A 16124-nucleotide genomic window follows, 5' to 3' on the forward strand; every position below is an offset into this window, starting at 1 on the left:
GCGTGTCTGCACGCTAATATTCAATAATTGGGAGTGTTAATGAACATGTGGATTGAGAGAGTGCGTCAACTGAGGAATAAGAAAATATTAGTTTTAATTTTAGACATTGAATGTTTTGTTTGTGAATTGTAGGCTAAGTTTCCAGCTGTATAATGGAAATGATATGAATATTTGGCAGTAAGTGCTTTTTTACAGGCTTATTTGATAGACAACAAAGCCAGTGGGTATAAGCAAACCAAATCTTCCAACTGACTGAGTATGAGCAACCTATTCTATATGAGACCTTTGAAACCACCAACAAACTTCTCTGAAATCCAGTTTAAGTTTCTTATTTTTTCATCTCTTCCTTCTCTCTTAGAGCTGGGATCACTATCCTGGGATGATTTGGAGAATGACCTACCAGATGAATTGATTCCTAATGGTGGAGATCTAAACCTTGGGATGCCTTCAAATGGTGGAGCAGCACCTGGAGCTGGGCCAGGTGGCACCCCTGCGGGTAGTGTCCCAGATGCAGCTGCCAAGCACAAGCAGCTCTCAGAGCTCCTTCGAGCAGGTAGCACCTCCAGCATCACTCCTGCAGGTCTGAACTCTGCTAGCCCTCAGCCAGGCGGAATGGGGCCGCAGCTGGGTAAACCGCTGGGTAAGAGCCCCCTCGGCCAAGGCTCTCCCAACAACCACCCGTCCCCACAGGCCCAAAAAGCGGGAACACCAACTGGAATAGCAGGACAGAACAACAACAATACTACTGCAACAATAGGCTTCAACCAGAACATGATCAACAATAGCCAGGGACATGCCGGGTTGCTGACCCAGGGCGGGCAGCCCCAACCTGGGCAGGTTATGAACGGTAGTCTCGGACCTGGAGCTGGGAGAGGACGGGGAGCAGGAGTAGCAGGCCTGCAGTACCAGGGACAGACAATTAAGGGAGCCTCTGCAGGAGCCGGAGGAGCAGCTAGTGCTTTGGCAGAGACTCTCAGCCAGGGAGGGCAGCAGATGGGTGCTCATGCCACCCTTAATGCAGCCCAACAAGCAGGCAACATGAGCAAGGTGAGTCACAGCTCCCTTCAGTGTAGTGTTTGTGCATGCACATATCGGGGCTCAAATGTGTATGAAATATATCTCCTGTGTTTATGCATCCATGTCAGGTTGTTTAGCAAAAATGTTCCCTGAACGCTTCATTGTTACATTGTCTAAGATATTAAGCTCAGACAGGATAAAATGTGTAATTAAATGGTAACTTCACTGTTGTCATGAATTTATTAAGATGGTAGCCATGCATGAAGCTACGTGGCGCTGCTTTTCAATTAATAGCATCTTCACTCCGTCCACGATTGTGTTTAATAACATCCCTAGTTGAGTCTTGAGTAGAGGACTACGCTTTTTCCCTGATGGATAATGCCTCCTTCCAAGTTTTGTTGTCCAGTAGTTTTTGTGTAATCTTGTTTACTAACAAATAGTGCTGTCAAACGATTAAAATATTTAATCGCGATTAATCGCATTTATGTCATAGTTAACTCAAAATTAATCGCGATTTATCACAAATTTGTATCTATTCTTAATGTCCCTTCATTAATTTTTTCTCCATAATTTTTTGGGGGTTTTAATGCTCCATCAACATGGAAAGTGGATTGGCTTGCTTTATGCAAATGTTTTATGTGCAGTTAAACCATGGCTTAATATTTTCTTTTTTTCAAGTTTGCTGTGAACATAGCAGTCAGGCCTCTCAAACAGACAAGCAACAAAATAACAAACAAACAAAATACACAGGCAAGTGTCGGCCTACTTTGAAACAAATTAAACACAGAACTGTTTAGGGCTATTTGAGTCCTGATGTGTCCAAAATATATGAATAAGAAGTACCCTATTTTGAAATAAATAACAACATATAGCTGCAGCCTAGTAGCTTAAAAATATATATTTTAGTTGGCGAAATATTAAAACAAAAGCGAGAGTGGAGGCGAACACAGATACTGAAGCTCGATAGAAACCAACTGCAGCTTCTGCTCTGATCGAGAAGCTTAGGCGCTGATCTCTGATCAGCTGAGACCAGAGAGACTCTGTGTTTTCACTGTTTTCATAGTTAAGAAGCTGTCAGTCACTGAGAGACTGCTTCAAGTGAACGAGCTCTGATCTCACTGTCTCTCTGAGCGAGTGCGCAGGGGCAGGGGGTGGGGCTACGGTGCGCTATCTGGAACCACACAGACACACACACACTCACCCGCTCTTTGTACTTCTTGACGGCCTGATACGATGATGTTTTAAAAAATTATTGTGACAACCATCAACCTGCAAAAGCGTGTGTCACACGGCGAAAGCGTGAGAGTTGGCAGCTCTGCGTTAATCTCGCGATAAAAACATTTACGGCTATAAAATTGGTTTGCGTTAACGGCGTTAATAACGCGTTAAACTGACAGCACTTCTAACAAACAAACTAGTTGACAGGGTTAAAGCATAACCCTGAGCAAGGTATTAATGACAAATCTGGATGAATTATCAACAATGAATCGAGATACATTGGTTACCCTCAAATTAAGACTGGGTCTTTCATTGTTTAAAGGTAACTTATTTCGAAATCTATTTGAGATATCTACTTGTGCTGTACATCCTAATTGGCTAATTATTGAGAGAGGAGTTTGTTTATGACTGATCATTACACAACTTTGTCTCATAACGCAGTGCGTTCACTACATCAACAAACCTTTGAGATCCTTAACAGGGAACTAAAATGAATCCTCCCGCACTGCAGGTCTCTCCTTTTTTGCATACATGGTAGATCTGTGGTTCATCTGCACAGTGTTTCAACCAATCACTTCAAACGGTTTGAAATTAGATGTACACTCCACTCCATTTGCCAGTTCCTCATCACCTTTGGCAAGGAGTTGACATTAACTTGGCTGTCAGCAGCTCAGTCGTTGTTAAGATTGGTCTTGAGACCTCTTAGTTTTGTCTGTGTAACAGACCGAGCATATTGGGTTGCTCAGCTACTCAGATTTTAGCTTGCCACAAATGTGGTTTCACAGGAAATCAGTAGAAAGCCATATTTTACTCGCTATGTGTAAGAGCCAAGACATTAAAGAGGTATGTAACCACAACACACTCAGATGCTGTGAGCTGCTGAGAAGAGACTTTTAGTGAGAGGCAACGTGTTTGTTGAGATTCATTCTTAAATGGAGTACTAGTGCATTAACCACAGGAAAGATTAGAAGCTCATGTAGAAGTATCTTTGAAGGGACTCTCAGCATTTTGAAGGAAGAGGCCTCAGCTGGTCTGCTGTGATTATCATGTCCCCAACAGCTACAAAGCAGAAAACCGCAAGCTCCAGTCTTTGTGTGTTGCTTCCGCTATTGTGCTTTAATTGCAGGTTGTAAATCTCTTTTTGGGCATTTGTTTTGGTCAGAGGCTTTTGTCACTCTTTTCTGCCTCATGCTCCTTTGTTATGGTGTATGTGCGAACACTCCCCTTGCTTTCTCTGGCTTATTGGATGGCTGCTTGCCCTGTCAGTCACGCAGAGGAGGACAGTTATTGTAAACCACTTAATCAGTTAGAATGACAGAGGGAGATTGCAGGGAGGAAGGAGGAGGGGAGGAATCTCAGCTGTGTAGTCAGGCAGGGCAGTAGACCGGTGAGTTGATAGGTGGCAACTGTTCTGCCTACTGATGTGTGGAGTGTGTCAGAGAGTGGGGGGGGGGGCTGAAAGGAGAAAGCAAAGTAAAGGGGGCGTGCATTTGTGTGTTCATGTCTGCCTGCTCAGCTGTGTTGAAAGGCTGCCAGTGTCTGGTCGTCTCAGCTGACTCTTTTTTATCTGGTCTGTTGGAGTGGTGTCAACAGCCGCAGGGGTTACAGCCGGGCCTGGCATGTCGAGAGTCGGGTCTGGTCTCCCAGCAGCTCCGTGGATGAGAGAGTAGCAAGTTGATCAGGGTGTAAAGTCTGGAAGTAACAGGGCTTTTAATTCCTAATCAAGTCCCATGTTGATGTATGCTGTCCTGATCCTAACTTGATGACATTGTTGGAATCAAGAAACATTATAGCTCGGTATTGTTTTTGATACCCGTACCAATGCCAACGACGCACACTTGAGTCAAAGATCTCTTATTGATTAATCTAACGATACTTTTTTCGATTAACTTATTAATCTTGCCATAATTTATGATTAATCTACAGTTATCTTTTATTACTCGATTTAATATAGTAATGAATTCATCCAAAATAAAATGCACATGCGTTGTAGCCTGGTAGTTGTATCAAGGTCTGTAAGACAAAAAATATATAAAATAAAGAAAGTACAAATCAATAGTATTTCAACAGTGCTTATTCATTTTCACACTGAACTGGAGGGCACTCTAATAATCAAATAATCAAATAAATGTACCCTTTTCGTTTCAAGAAAAATAAGGTTTGCATTTAAAAACAGCTTTTGAAAAAGGCATCTTAAGATAAAGTGCATCATTTTAGAAGAAGAATAAAAGATATCATTTGAGTTTCCGCGTTTCTTCTTTTTTCCTAACTACATTTCACATATGAACAATCTCCACAAACACCATCTCTTGTTTCTCTATCATAAATGCGAGAAAAGCTGCTCAGGTTAGAATAGAAATGCTCTGTCAACATCTAATGATGTGTTTGGGTCAGTATAGAATGGCGTCTGGGTCCAGTCCGCCTATTGGAGACTTATGCTTTAGATGATTGTGGGTGATTTTTTTATTTCCCGCTTCAGCTTGCTCTTCAGGTGAATCCATGCTTTGACATATTTGTGCAATTGATGATGTTGACGCATAACCCCAGCCCTATACAGCAACACACAAGCCCCATCTCTTAGCATGGCATCACTGGACTAATTGGCTTTGCCTATGTCCCTGGAAACATTCAGTTAATTTTTGATTGCCAATGCATGAATAATATACCAGAATAAAATGCCAGTAGACGCAAGCCAACCACCATTCAGCAACTAATTGCGAGACGCAACAACACAGTAATTGCAGAAATCTTCCGATACCAGTTAGGGTTCGTTAACGACCCTTTTTCCATGACGAAGACGAGACGAAGACGTAACGAAAACGGATCTTTGAAAATAAAAACTATGACTAAATCTATTTTTAACTTTCGTTGACGAGACGAAAATGTTGGTGGTTGACTAAGTCACAATAATGTTTTTAATCGTATAAGGCCGTCAAAGTATCTGGAGCGGGCGAGTGAGTCTCTGTGTCTGTGTGGGTGTCTGGGCGCTTCCAGTGATAGCGCACCGGTGATAGCGCACCAGTCCCGAGGCTCCGCCCCCGGCCCCGCTCACTCGCTCAGAGACACAAGATCAGAGCTAGTACACGTGAAGGAAGCCTCTCAGTGACCAACTGCTTCTTAACTATGGAAACAGTGAAAACACAGAGTTTCTCTGGTCTCTGCTGATCAGAGATCAGCGCCTCAGCTTCTTGATCAGAGCAGAAGCTGCAGTTGGTTTCTACCAAGCTGCAGTTTCTGTGTTCGCCTCAAGTCTGACCTGCTCTCACTTTTTGTTTTCACATTTAAAACTAAATATATATTTTTAAGCTATTAGGCTGCAGCTATATGTTTTTATAGAAAAGGAGTTTAATTTGGCTATTAAATGTGACTAAAACTAGACTAAAATGGAATTAGTTTTCGTCGACTAAAACTAAGAATGATAAAAATGACTAAAAGGTGACTAAAACTAAAATGCATTTTTGTCAAAAGACTAAGACTAAGACTAAATCAAAAATAGCTGCCAAAATTAACACTGCTGCTTAGCTGACTTTTTTATCCTTCTTTTTTTCGGAACAACGATCATAACACCGAGCACCGATTAGGCCTGTCATGCTAATTACTATATTGCCTAATGATACAATATATCAATATGACCTTGATAATTTAGCTGACCTGATTAAACTGTGTTTAAATGCATGTTTATTTGCATTCAAATATCACAGACATGTAGCGAGATGTGCCGCTTCTCTGTGTGTCTGAGAGCGAGGCGAAGTTCAGACACACAATGGGCTGGTACCGCCCACACTCACTCATACAGAGCCAAACACAGTGAAGCAGCTGGAGGTGAAGTGAAAACATTTTGCGTTTAAGCTGGATGAGAGAGGAGAGCCTGTTAACGGGGATCTGGGTTTGGGTGACAACTTTCCCAAGGTGGCATCATGCCAGGGGCATAGGGCGCAAAGAAAAACAAAGGAACGTTTGACAATGCACAAAACTAAAAGATTCAAAGTTCAGTATCCAATCCAAAATAAGAATAATAACAATTTGACAATAATGATATTTGCCAGGAGTAACAATGAACTGTGTTAAAACTCTGCCATTTGCTTCCAAAAATCAATTGTTTCAAAAAACCTTTGTAAACTGATAATATAATAATATCATCTCAACACAGTTCCACTGAGAGAATCAATTTTTCTGAGAAGAGGCTCTTAAGTAGAGAAAGTTCTCAGGGGTCTTGCTGAAGAAATAATTTGGACTACAACCCAACAGGATCTTAAGAATATGACCAAGTTGTGCTTAATTACCCGTCAGAGTGGCTGACAAGCTAATTATTATTAATTCAATATTTCAAAAATCCGAGTAGGTAACCCCTTGCCTACTTACTCCAATGCCAGAGTTCTCTCTTGTGGATCGAATTCAAAAACTTTGCTGCTATCTAGTAGTAGAATAGCGCCCCTCCTCCTTTGACAGAGGGGGGAGAAGTAAGTTTGTCTGTAGTCGAGGGGTGGGGAAGTCCATCCTGCCAATAGCTGGTGTCATGCTGAGCTGTGATGTTGCCAGAGCATCAGTGAGCTGGTTTAGGCCAAAACAGCACAGTCAGCCATGCTATGTCTGTGCCTGTGCTGGCAGTGGGGGACTTGTAATGACAAATTGGCATTAAATTTGAAGCGGAACCTTTATTGGCACATTGGTGCTGCTTTGACAGATGTGGCAGACCAAGAACACACAAGAAAATCATCGTCCATTGTAACATCTGGACTTTTAAGAGTTCAGAGAGTCAAAAGTATTTGTTTATGGAAACAGTTTCATTGATAACGTCACATCATTTTCACATAAATGTTAACATCTGGCTAGGTAGAAGTAGATTGTAAATGGCTGGTGGAGAGACTGAGTTACAAACGGCCCAAGCATATCAAATCAATATGTTACAGTTGTAAATACTTTGAACAATTTAAGTCAAGCCTTTGTAATGTCAGCATTTCAAAATAGCCTTTCCTGCCAATCTGTGAAGCTAACAATAATGCTTTACTATTACATTAACATTTCTGTCAATAAATCTGTTTTCCAGATGGGCCTAGCAAGCAATGGGGGTCCGTTTGGCACTCAGCCCTACAGTCAGGGTGCCACAGGGCCGGGCCAGAAGCTAAACCCTCAGCAGCAGCTCCAGAACAAGGCTGCTCTTGCCAACAGTCTGCCACCCTTCCCCAGCGAACTCAAAGGGGCTGCTGTCACAAGCGTGCCAAATATGGTTAGTGCTTACACATTCAGACATTGCCATACAGTTGCTCACTATATCTATGAACATGTACTATACTATTTGAGTGTTATAGTTTTTAAAATTCCAAGTTGATTAATTTCAATGATTAGGATAATCTAAGGATTACACACACATCTGTCTTGATGTTTACATCTATGTCCCAACACTAACAGCTTATGTCTGTTTGTCTGCATGTGATTTAGTGTTTCTGTTTTGATGATATTTTATATTGAATAAAGATATGTTTGATACAAGTTTAAAGTTTATTGTTTTATATTTTTCATTTAGTGATTGCAGAACCTTTACAATGATCTTGCTATGATTGATTTATTGTAAATGCAAGTTGACAATAATTGAATGACTAATCTGCTCTATTAAGTCAATCTTGAAACTTGAAAGGTTGGGAAACCTAAGAACTTTATAACTTCATACAATAGTAGAGATGTATACAATTACATGCAACAAACTTAAAGTTTGGTAATATGAAAAATCATTTAACTGCAAGCAACTGACAATAATTGGTATCACCACAAGTAAAAAGACATAGACAGCTTTATTTGAACCCATTACAACTTTGACATGTCTGCCTTTTTCTTTGTCAACTGTGCAGCAGGCCGCGATGCTCCCCCTGGCTGGCAGCGGAGGTGTGGCAGTGCCTTCGGCAGGACCTACAGCTGATCCAGAGAAGCGCAAGCTTATCCAGCAGCAGCTGGTCCTGCTGCTCCACGCACATAAGTGCCAGCGTCGGGAGCAGGCCAATGGAGAGGTGAGGGCCTGTGCCCTGCCTCACTGCCGCACCATGAAGAACGTCCTCAACCACATGACACACTGCCAGGCCGGCAAGTCCTGCCAGGGTGAGTTGGCTTATTTGAAATAAATTGGCAGCGAATAAAAATTTATGATATCCAGATGTTAAAACGTTTAACACTATTATTTGATACATTTTCATTAAAGCTCTTTTTCAAAATACGTAGTACTACGTAAAATTTGCGTATTTTGAAAAAGAGCTTTAAGCGGCACAATGAAAATCCGTCTTTTAATTTACGTCAGTCATTATCTGTTAGACTATTATTATGCAGACCTATCATCTTTTGAATTAATGCATCAATCGAATTTTATTCGTATAGCCCATATACACAAGTCACAATTTAACAAGGTGTGACATCCTCTGTCCTTAACCCTCAACAAGACTAAGGAAAAACTACCAAAAAACATTGGAAATAGACATAGAAACATCATAGAGAGAAAAATGTGAGGGATCCCTCTCCCAGGACGCACAAAAGTGCAATAAAACTGAGAATACCTCCAAAATAACAACATTTACAACATTGATGAGAAAAAACAGTTTTTTACATAATGAAGTGATGTACATAAAAAAAGTGTCTGATAGAAATGTAGGGATTGCTATTCATGTGATGAAAAATTCTTCTGCAGTTTCTCTTATTTAAGTTTGACTCTTGTGTTTTTGCTTTGCTTGGACTCTAAAGTTATATTTCAAGTCAAACACATTCAGAGCCGAAGGTGCGTGAAGTGTAAAGGCGTCTGTGTTTCTGCTCTCTGCATGCCAGCTCATTTCCTCTTGCCCAGGATCTCTGCTTCTCGCTGTCACTGAAACAACAGTTAGGAGAGATTTTGTTTCCAAACACGTAGTTATCATCTGTAAGATTTTACATTTATCTCGTGACTGTTGGCATTGTTAATTTTTCACCTGAAGAAACCCTGGAGTCTGCAGACTGCTTGGTTTGGCTTCAGACCTATATTTGATGCAGTTTTCCTTGAATACATAGTCGCAGAAAGCCATCAATATGATAGTGCTGCTATGTTTGAGTCTTCGCCAGTATTACTGGCATTCTCACAAAGAAAATACAATTTAATTGTTTATTTTGGCATAGCCCTTGAAGCTTAAAGACATAATTGGAAATGGAGCAGTAGTCAAAAGTGCCAGGCAGCTAGAAAGTTTGATTTTAGCCTGCTATTGATTTCTTGTGAGAAATCAAGCTGCTAGCACATTAGACTGGCCACAAATAAAACGAAGCCCCTCAGTCTGCTCAGTCACGCAGTGGGAAATGTGGTTTGGTTTCCCTTCTACTGGGTTAAGTGGAAATGAGCGCAGAGAGCTTAACATCTCTTTATTCTCTGTCCATCTTTCTTACTCTTAATGTGGTCTGCTTAGCTCTTTTTTCTTTTCCTTACAGGTCCCAGGTCCACTAGACAAATCATTTTAATGACGTGACTGCATATCGTCTTGAGTCCTAGATTTGAGTTTAATGCAATGCTATATGCAGTGTGAAGTATTGTTTCATATAACTTTACCAGGAAACTCATGAATGATGAATATAACAAAAAATGTATCGTGGTGTTATGAGGTCTATGATAAATACAGAAGAAGAACTAAATGGAAATAAAATACCATGTTGGACATGCTGTAAAACTTTTGCTTCAATAAACACTACATTACTGGGTTGAATATAATAACCATTCTATTGATTTCAGGTGATATTGTCCCACCACTTGGTTCAAGCACTATGTGCTGAACAGTACAGAATATTGTAAGGATAATGGTTTTATAACCTGCTAACTTTCCTCCCTTATCTCCTTCTGCTTTCCCCTGTAGTGGCTCATTGTGCGTCGTCCAGACAGATCATCTCCCACTGGAAAAATTGCACACGACACGATTGTCCCGTCTGCTTGCCGCTGAAGAATGCCAGCGACAAGCGCACCCAGCAGTGTAAGGAGTAGTAGCTGGCTCTGGCCTGCTGCCACATATACATAGTCAACACGTCATCTTTTACAACACTCTAAAAAAATAACAAAATTATCTCCATTGACAGTACTGAATATGTTTATTTATAAGATATTGAGACATGGCAACCTCTGGGTTCGTTTAACAAAGGCCTCAGTTTTTCCCTAAGTCATGACAGGAGACAATACAGCGCTTTAATAGTCCTTGAGAAAGAATTTGACCTGCATGCTGCTTTCCTGAAAGCAGTCAAAGATGCGTGTGTGTCGAATGTGTTTACCTTTAGCCATTCAGACAAGCCTGGCAGTTTATTTCCAGGCTTATGCTCCTCCGCGATGACTTAAAGCACTCGATTAGTAATAGTGTGGTCCTGCTGTGCCTGTAATCTGACACACAGAAGAAACAGAAGTGCGATGGTGGGAAGGAGGGTGGAACTGTAGAGCGTGTGCTCGAGGAGCTCTCCGCAGCCATTTGCTGTCGTGCTGTTTACTGCCACTCCCCACTCGAACAGAGCTGAGTTTGACACCATATACTTCGTACTTCTGATTTGTTTTTCACTGACTCCATGTAGCTGTTATTATGCGCTGACAGACTGTTTTCTTCTTTGGATTAGCTAAATTAGTCACTGGAACATTTACGTTAGTTTCTTAAAACCTTTTTCCTTCCAGTTTTGTTCTCTGTTTCTTTCTTTAATTCCCCGTTTTGCTCAGCATCTTACATCACTTAGAGCATTCCAGGGTTGGTCTGTCCCCGTTTGGCTTGCATGTTAAAGAACATGATGCCGGGGCTTGTGTCTCTCCTGCCAATGCAAACAGAGCGCTGTATTACTTTGTTCTGCCTTCTCCGATTTTTGTCTTTGCGCAAAGTAAGTGTCTTTTTAGTCCAACCAATGCCTGAACCCAGAGAAATATGCTAATACTGTGTCCCCTGAAGGGATATATTCATTTATTCAGTGCACTGCTTTTCAAAGAGTTTAGCCTTATGTTAATGTTCTTACTGTGTTATGCTGCCATGTTATGACTTCATCTTCCCAGAGGTCAATGTGTCAAAATCAGGGCTGTCAAAATTAACCCGTTAACGCTTTATGATTAATTTGTGGATTTAACGCGTAACTTCTTTTTTAACGTATTAACACATGTGCAGACTGTCCTGCTCCATGTAGCCATACTCACCCCCCACTCACTCACATGCAGTGAGATCAGAGCTCGTTCATGTGAAACAGCCGGTCAGTGACTTAATAGAAGAACAGTGAAACACAGAGTTTCTCTGGTCACAGCTGCTCAGTGGTCAGCCCCGCTGCGTCATGATCAGTGCAGAAGCTGCATTTGATTTGCACCAAGCTGGAGTTTCTGTGTTCTTCTCCACTCTGCTCTCACTTGAACTAATAAACACTAATCACTAGTTATCAGGACCTGATCAGTACATTAAGTAACTTGAGTAAAGGTGTGTAAAGGTTTGGTTGTTTGTTTGATTTAAAAAGGAAAGGAACAAAATGTATTCAACCATTTATAAAAAAATAATAATAAAAAAAAGAGCAAAGTCTAAGATGCCCAAATGGTTTAGGATAAAGGTTCTTTGAGTTTGATATATATAAAAAATCTAAATAACATCATCCTTTGTTTGCTCAGAGGCAAAGCCAAGAGACAGCCACATTTAATTATGGTTTGGTATGTTTATGTTTAATTTTATTGTCCAATCTTAATAACAAACATTTGGACTCTTAAAAGAACCAGGTTAAATGTATATATCCCCCTTGCCATTTATCTTTCTGTTCGGACAACAATATACATATTCGTTTTAGAAATGGTGATTAATCATGATTAAAAAATTTAATCGTTTGACAGCCCTAGTCAAAGTCATGTGAAGTTTGTCACCTGTTCTATTGTTCATCTCAGGAATGTTATCACCAAACTAGATTTATTGGGACTGGCACACAGCATCAGCATTTAACTATTGTATATGTACTCAAACTTGTGCAGCAATAAAAATTTGCAACATGGGTCAAGCACTGCAAGCTTATAAAAGTATAGTCAGTGTGAACTGTCAACGTTTTGGATTGATGAATCTGTCTCTTTTCCCCCAGCTATGCTGAGCTCTCCTAGCACGGGCCTCCAGAACGCCATGTCTTCAGTTGGAGTGGGCCAGCCCAGTGCTCCCACCATTAATACCTCAACCCCAATAGACCCCAGCTCCATGCAGAGAGCCTACGCGGCACTTGGCCTGCCTTACAGTAGCCAGGCCACTGGGCAGGCCTCAGCCCAGCAGGCTTCGAGCCCAGGACAGTCAGTAGGGTCACAGAATGCACAGCTTTCGCAGCAGATGAGACCCATCAATGCACTTGGTAAGTCCAGACAGCTGATTTTATTTCTATATTTTCTATTAGCATTATAAGCTGTCTAACATTGTACTGTTAAATACTGTATGTATTGGCTGGCTTTTGCATCTACACCCTGCTGCAAGGACATTAAATAGGTTTGAAAAATACGAAATACAAATTGGAAAAGTGCTGAAAAACAATGGTTTCATAAAATCCTTAATTTTAATAGTTGAAGTAATTTTAATGTGTTTTGTGGTGTACAGTGCACATCAGTTACAGACTTTGCGGCTATTCAAAGATGCATGTACTGAACTTGAGTTTGAAATCAGGCAGTGCTATTTGCTCACACAGTTCTGTTTTACAGGTAACCAGATGGCTCTTGGAGGTGCGGCAATGGGTGTGACCACTTCAGAACAGACAAACCTGCACTCAGACTCCCTTCCCAACTCACTCAACACTAACAAGTCAGTCCCTATCAATAAGCACTAAGTCTTTCATTTCGCTGATCTTATTAATTTTTTTATTTATTTTTCGTTTGTTGAATTGAGTGCAACATTTTATATTTAAGCCTAAACGTTCTCAATTGTTTGTACACATCTCACCCTCTCTGTTACTCCTTTTCCACGTCCAGTCAGCTGCTGTCAGATGGTTCAGCTGTAGGATCAATGGGCAACCTACCCACAGCATCACCTCTGTCTGCCACAGGCACCAGGAAATCCTGGCATGAGCACGTCACTCAGGACCTGCGCAATCACCTCGTACACAAACTGTAAGTACATACCCCTAGTGAAGATAAAAGTTAGTTGCCTGAGTTGTTAGATAGATAGATAGATTACTTTATTCATCCCCGAAGGGAAATTAAGTCGTCAAAGCAGCCGGTACATTTGAATACAATAAAATACAATACAATAGAATAAAATATAAAATATTGCGGGAGAAAGAATAAAAACAGAAACACAAGATAAATGGGTAGATAAGGTGCAGTGGCAGATGATGGTAATAGTACTGATGGTAATGTTATTGTTAGACAGTATATAAAAAATAGTACAGTATATATAGTATATAATATATATTTATATATGATAGTAATTATACCAATATAATAGCAGTATATAGTAATAATAGCAGCAACAGTATATATAATAATAATAATAGTAAAATACAATAATAATAACAACAACATGTACACATGTATAAATATGTGTATATAGACTTATATATACAAAGAATATATAAAGAGTATGATATAATATATGATATATAGTACGGGTATAAATATAAGTATTTGCCGATACAATAGATAATATAATATACTATTAGAGTGTAAGAATATGTAGACTGAGTGTGCAAAAGACAATATTATTGTATAAAATGATGAATTGAGACAGGTATGTTTAGTGCAGTTGTGTGATGGTGGCTCTGACAGAGGTAGATGCGTTGTACAGTCTTATTGCGGTTGGGAGGAACGATTTCCTGTATCGTTCCTTAGAGCAGCGGGGTTGAATGAGTCTGTGGCTGAAGCTGCTCCTTAGCCTGTCCAGTGTTATGTGGAGGGTTGAGAGGGATTGTCCATGATTGCCAGCAGTTTTGCCAGCATCCTGTCCTCCACCACCTCCTCCAGGGTGACAAGCTTAGAGCCAACCACAGACTCTGCCTTCCTAATCAGTTTGTTACCCTTATTGGCTTCTTTTTCATGTCCAGAAATAACGGTAGTAGAAATTACCAGAGATATTCACTGCTCCAAATTCTGCTCTTGTGTGACAGAGTACAAGCCATATTCCCTACCCCTGACCCAGCAGCTTTAAAGGACAGACGAATGGAGAACCTGGTAGCCTATGCCAGAAAGGTGGAGGGAGACATGTACGAGTCAGCTAACAGCCGGGTAAGTCTTTTTAAATTAGTCCTCAACTAAGCAATGACTTGAATTGGTCAAGTAATCAAGGCCATGCACAACACCTTTTTAGCAAAGTATATCCACAAAATACTTGACTTTCTCCTTCCACCACAGGATGAGTACTATCACTTCCTGGCGGAGAAAATCTATAAAATCCAAAAGGAATTGGAGGAGAAGAGGCGATCAAGGCTACAGAAGCAGATCATCAACCAGGCACCAATGGCCGCTCAGGGGACGCAGCAGCCTGGCCTCGCACAGCCCAATGCATTGGGCGCAAGGCCACAGAGTCAGTATAGAAATCGTAACTGAATTTCAGGTCTAATGATTTTTAAAGTTTACTTGCCACTCTACCTAAAACTATTTTGCCACCACTGACACTGATTTACTGATAGTGATATATTTGTGTTATTTTAAAAAGCTGTGAATAACTATGTAGTTCTTTTATAAAAACTGCAATGGATGTTCTTAGACTTTTTTCATTTCAGTTGTTAATGTGGTTATTCATGCATATAACTTCTAGCTATCTTTTGGTTCATATATTTTGTTTTTGTTTCATAGATGGGCCTGTTCCTCTCCCTAACATGCCGAATCAGATCATGAATCGTATGCAGGTTTCCCAAGGTACGTCTTGCATGGCAGTTGGTAAAATGAGAATTGACGAGATAACTGAGATGTCAAACTAAAGAAGTCTAATTATAGTGTAGCTTAAGCTTCCAAACTGCCCTTAACTTAATGACATATATAAACTATCACCACTACCGTGGCATTTTCTCACGCCTGTGTGTGTCCATTATTTAATATTGTGGCCCACTCTTCTGTCCAGGACTGAACCAGTTCAACCACATGACTCTGCCCAATGCCCAGATATCCCAGGCACCCATGGGAGCTAGAGCTGCTTCACCTATGAACCATCCGCAGCAAATGAACATGAGCTCCGTCCCAGCGGTGAGGATGGCAGGGGGCAGAGGGGAATGCAAATCACAGCACAAGCACACATGCATATCCACAAACCCATACAAGTAACATGAGCAAACTGTGGCTGTCTACACAAGGTACCTCTGAACTATTAAACATTGTTCAGTGTTTGGAGAATTTTTAAGATTTAACCATGCTAGGTTGTCAAATAACAAAAATGCAAATGCCCTGCTGTTAAAATGGGGCATTGAGCCACTGACCCTTTTTGTAGAAAATAATGTGCCCTGTTATTACATGTCTTGATCAGATCAGGACTGAGGTGATAACAAACTGTGAAATGGCCATTTCTCTCATTTCGGTCCTGAATAAAAGACAGTCAGCGGAACATCACCGGAATTACCTTTTTTAAATATTTACATTTTGTGTTTGAGAGACTTTCAGTGAACGTAACAAGAACTCAACATCTTTGAAATAAAAAAATTATTATATATTGATATATCAGAAATTAAATATATCCTCGCCGTAACATTTTAAAGTGTTAATTTCCTTTATCTCTGATACTAAACAGTAATCTATTAATTATTTCAAACAGACAGTACAAAGGTTAAAACAAAACCAGTTAATTCGTTTTTTGATTCTTAAATCAATTGAACTATTTCAATAATTAACTTTTACATATAATTGATCACTCAAGATTGAAACTCCTGTTGTCACACTGCCTGTCAATAGTCAATGGATCAGCACATGTCAAATGAGTCAACTTAATACATTTAAAAACCTGTATCAT

General features: G+C 40.4%; 1 protein-coding gene across 3 annotated transcripts in view; it reads left to right on the forward strand.

The window, feature by feature from the left end:
• Positions 1-16124, forward strand: part of crebbpa (CREB binding protein a) — a 44684-nt gene that overhangs the window by 13482 nt on the left and 15078 nt on the right. For all 3 annotated transcript variants that reach the window (XM_062387871.1, XM_062387872.1, XM_062387873.1), the window contains exons 2-12: positions 359-1047; positions 7283-7462; positions 8082-8325; positions 10086-10199; positions 12295-12552; positions 12893-12992; positions 13160-13297; positions 14293-14410; positions 14537-14708; positions 14981-15043; positions 15246-15367. In XM_062387871.1, the coding sequence (XP_062243855.1) occupies positions 359-1047; positions 7283-7462; positions 8082-8325; positions 10086-10199; positions 12295-12552; positions 12893-12992; positions 13160-13297; positions 14293-14410; positions 14537-14708; positions 14981-15043; positions 15246-15367 (2198 nt within the window). The remainder of the gene's footprint in view (positions 1-358; positions 1048-7282; positions 7463-8081; positions 8326-10085; positions 10200-12294; positions 12553-12892; positions 12993-13159; positions 13298-14292; positions 14411-14536; positions 14709-14980; positions 15044-15245; positions 15368-16124) is intronic.

The sequence above is a fragment of the Platichthys flesus genome, chromosome 5 (assembly GCF_949316205.1).
Source record: "Platichthys flesus chromosome 5, fPlaFle2.1, whole genome shotgun sequence".
Classification (NCBI taxonomy): Eukaryota; Metazoa; Chordata; class Actinopteri; order Pleuronectiformes; family Pleuronectidae; genus Platichthys; species Platichthys flesus.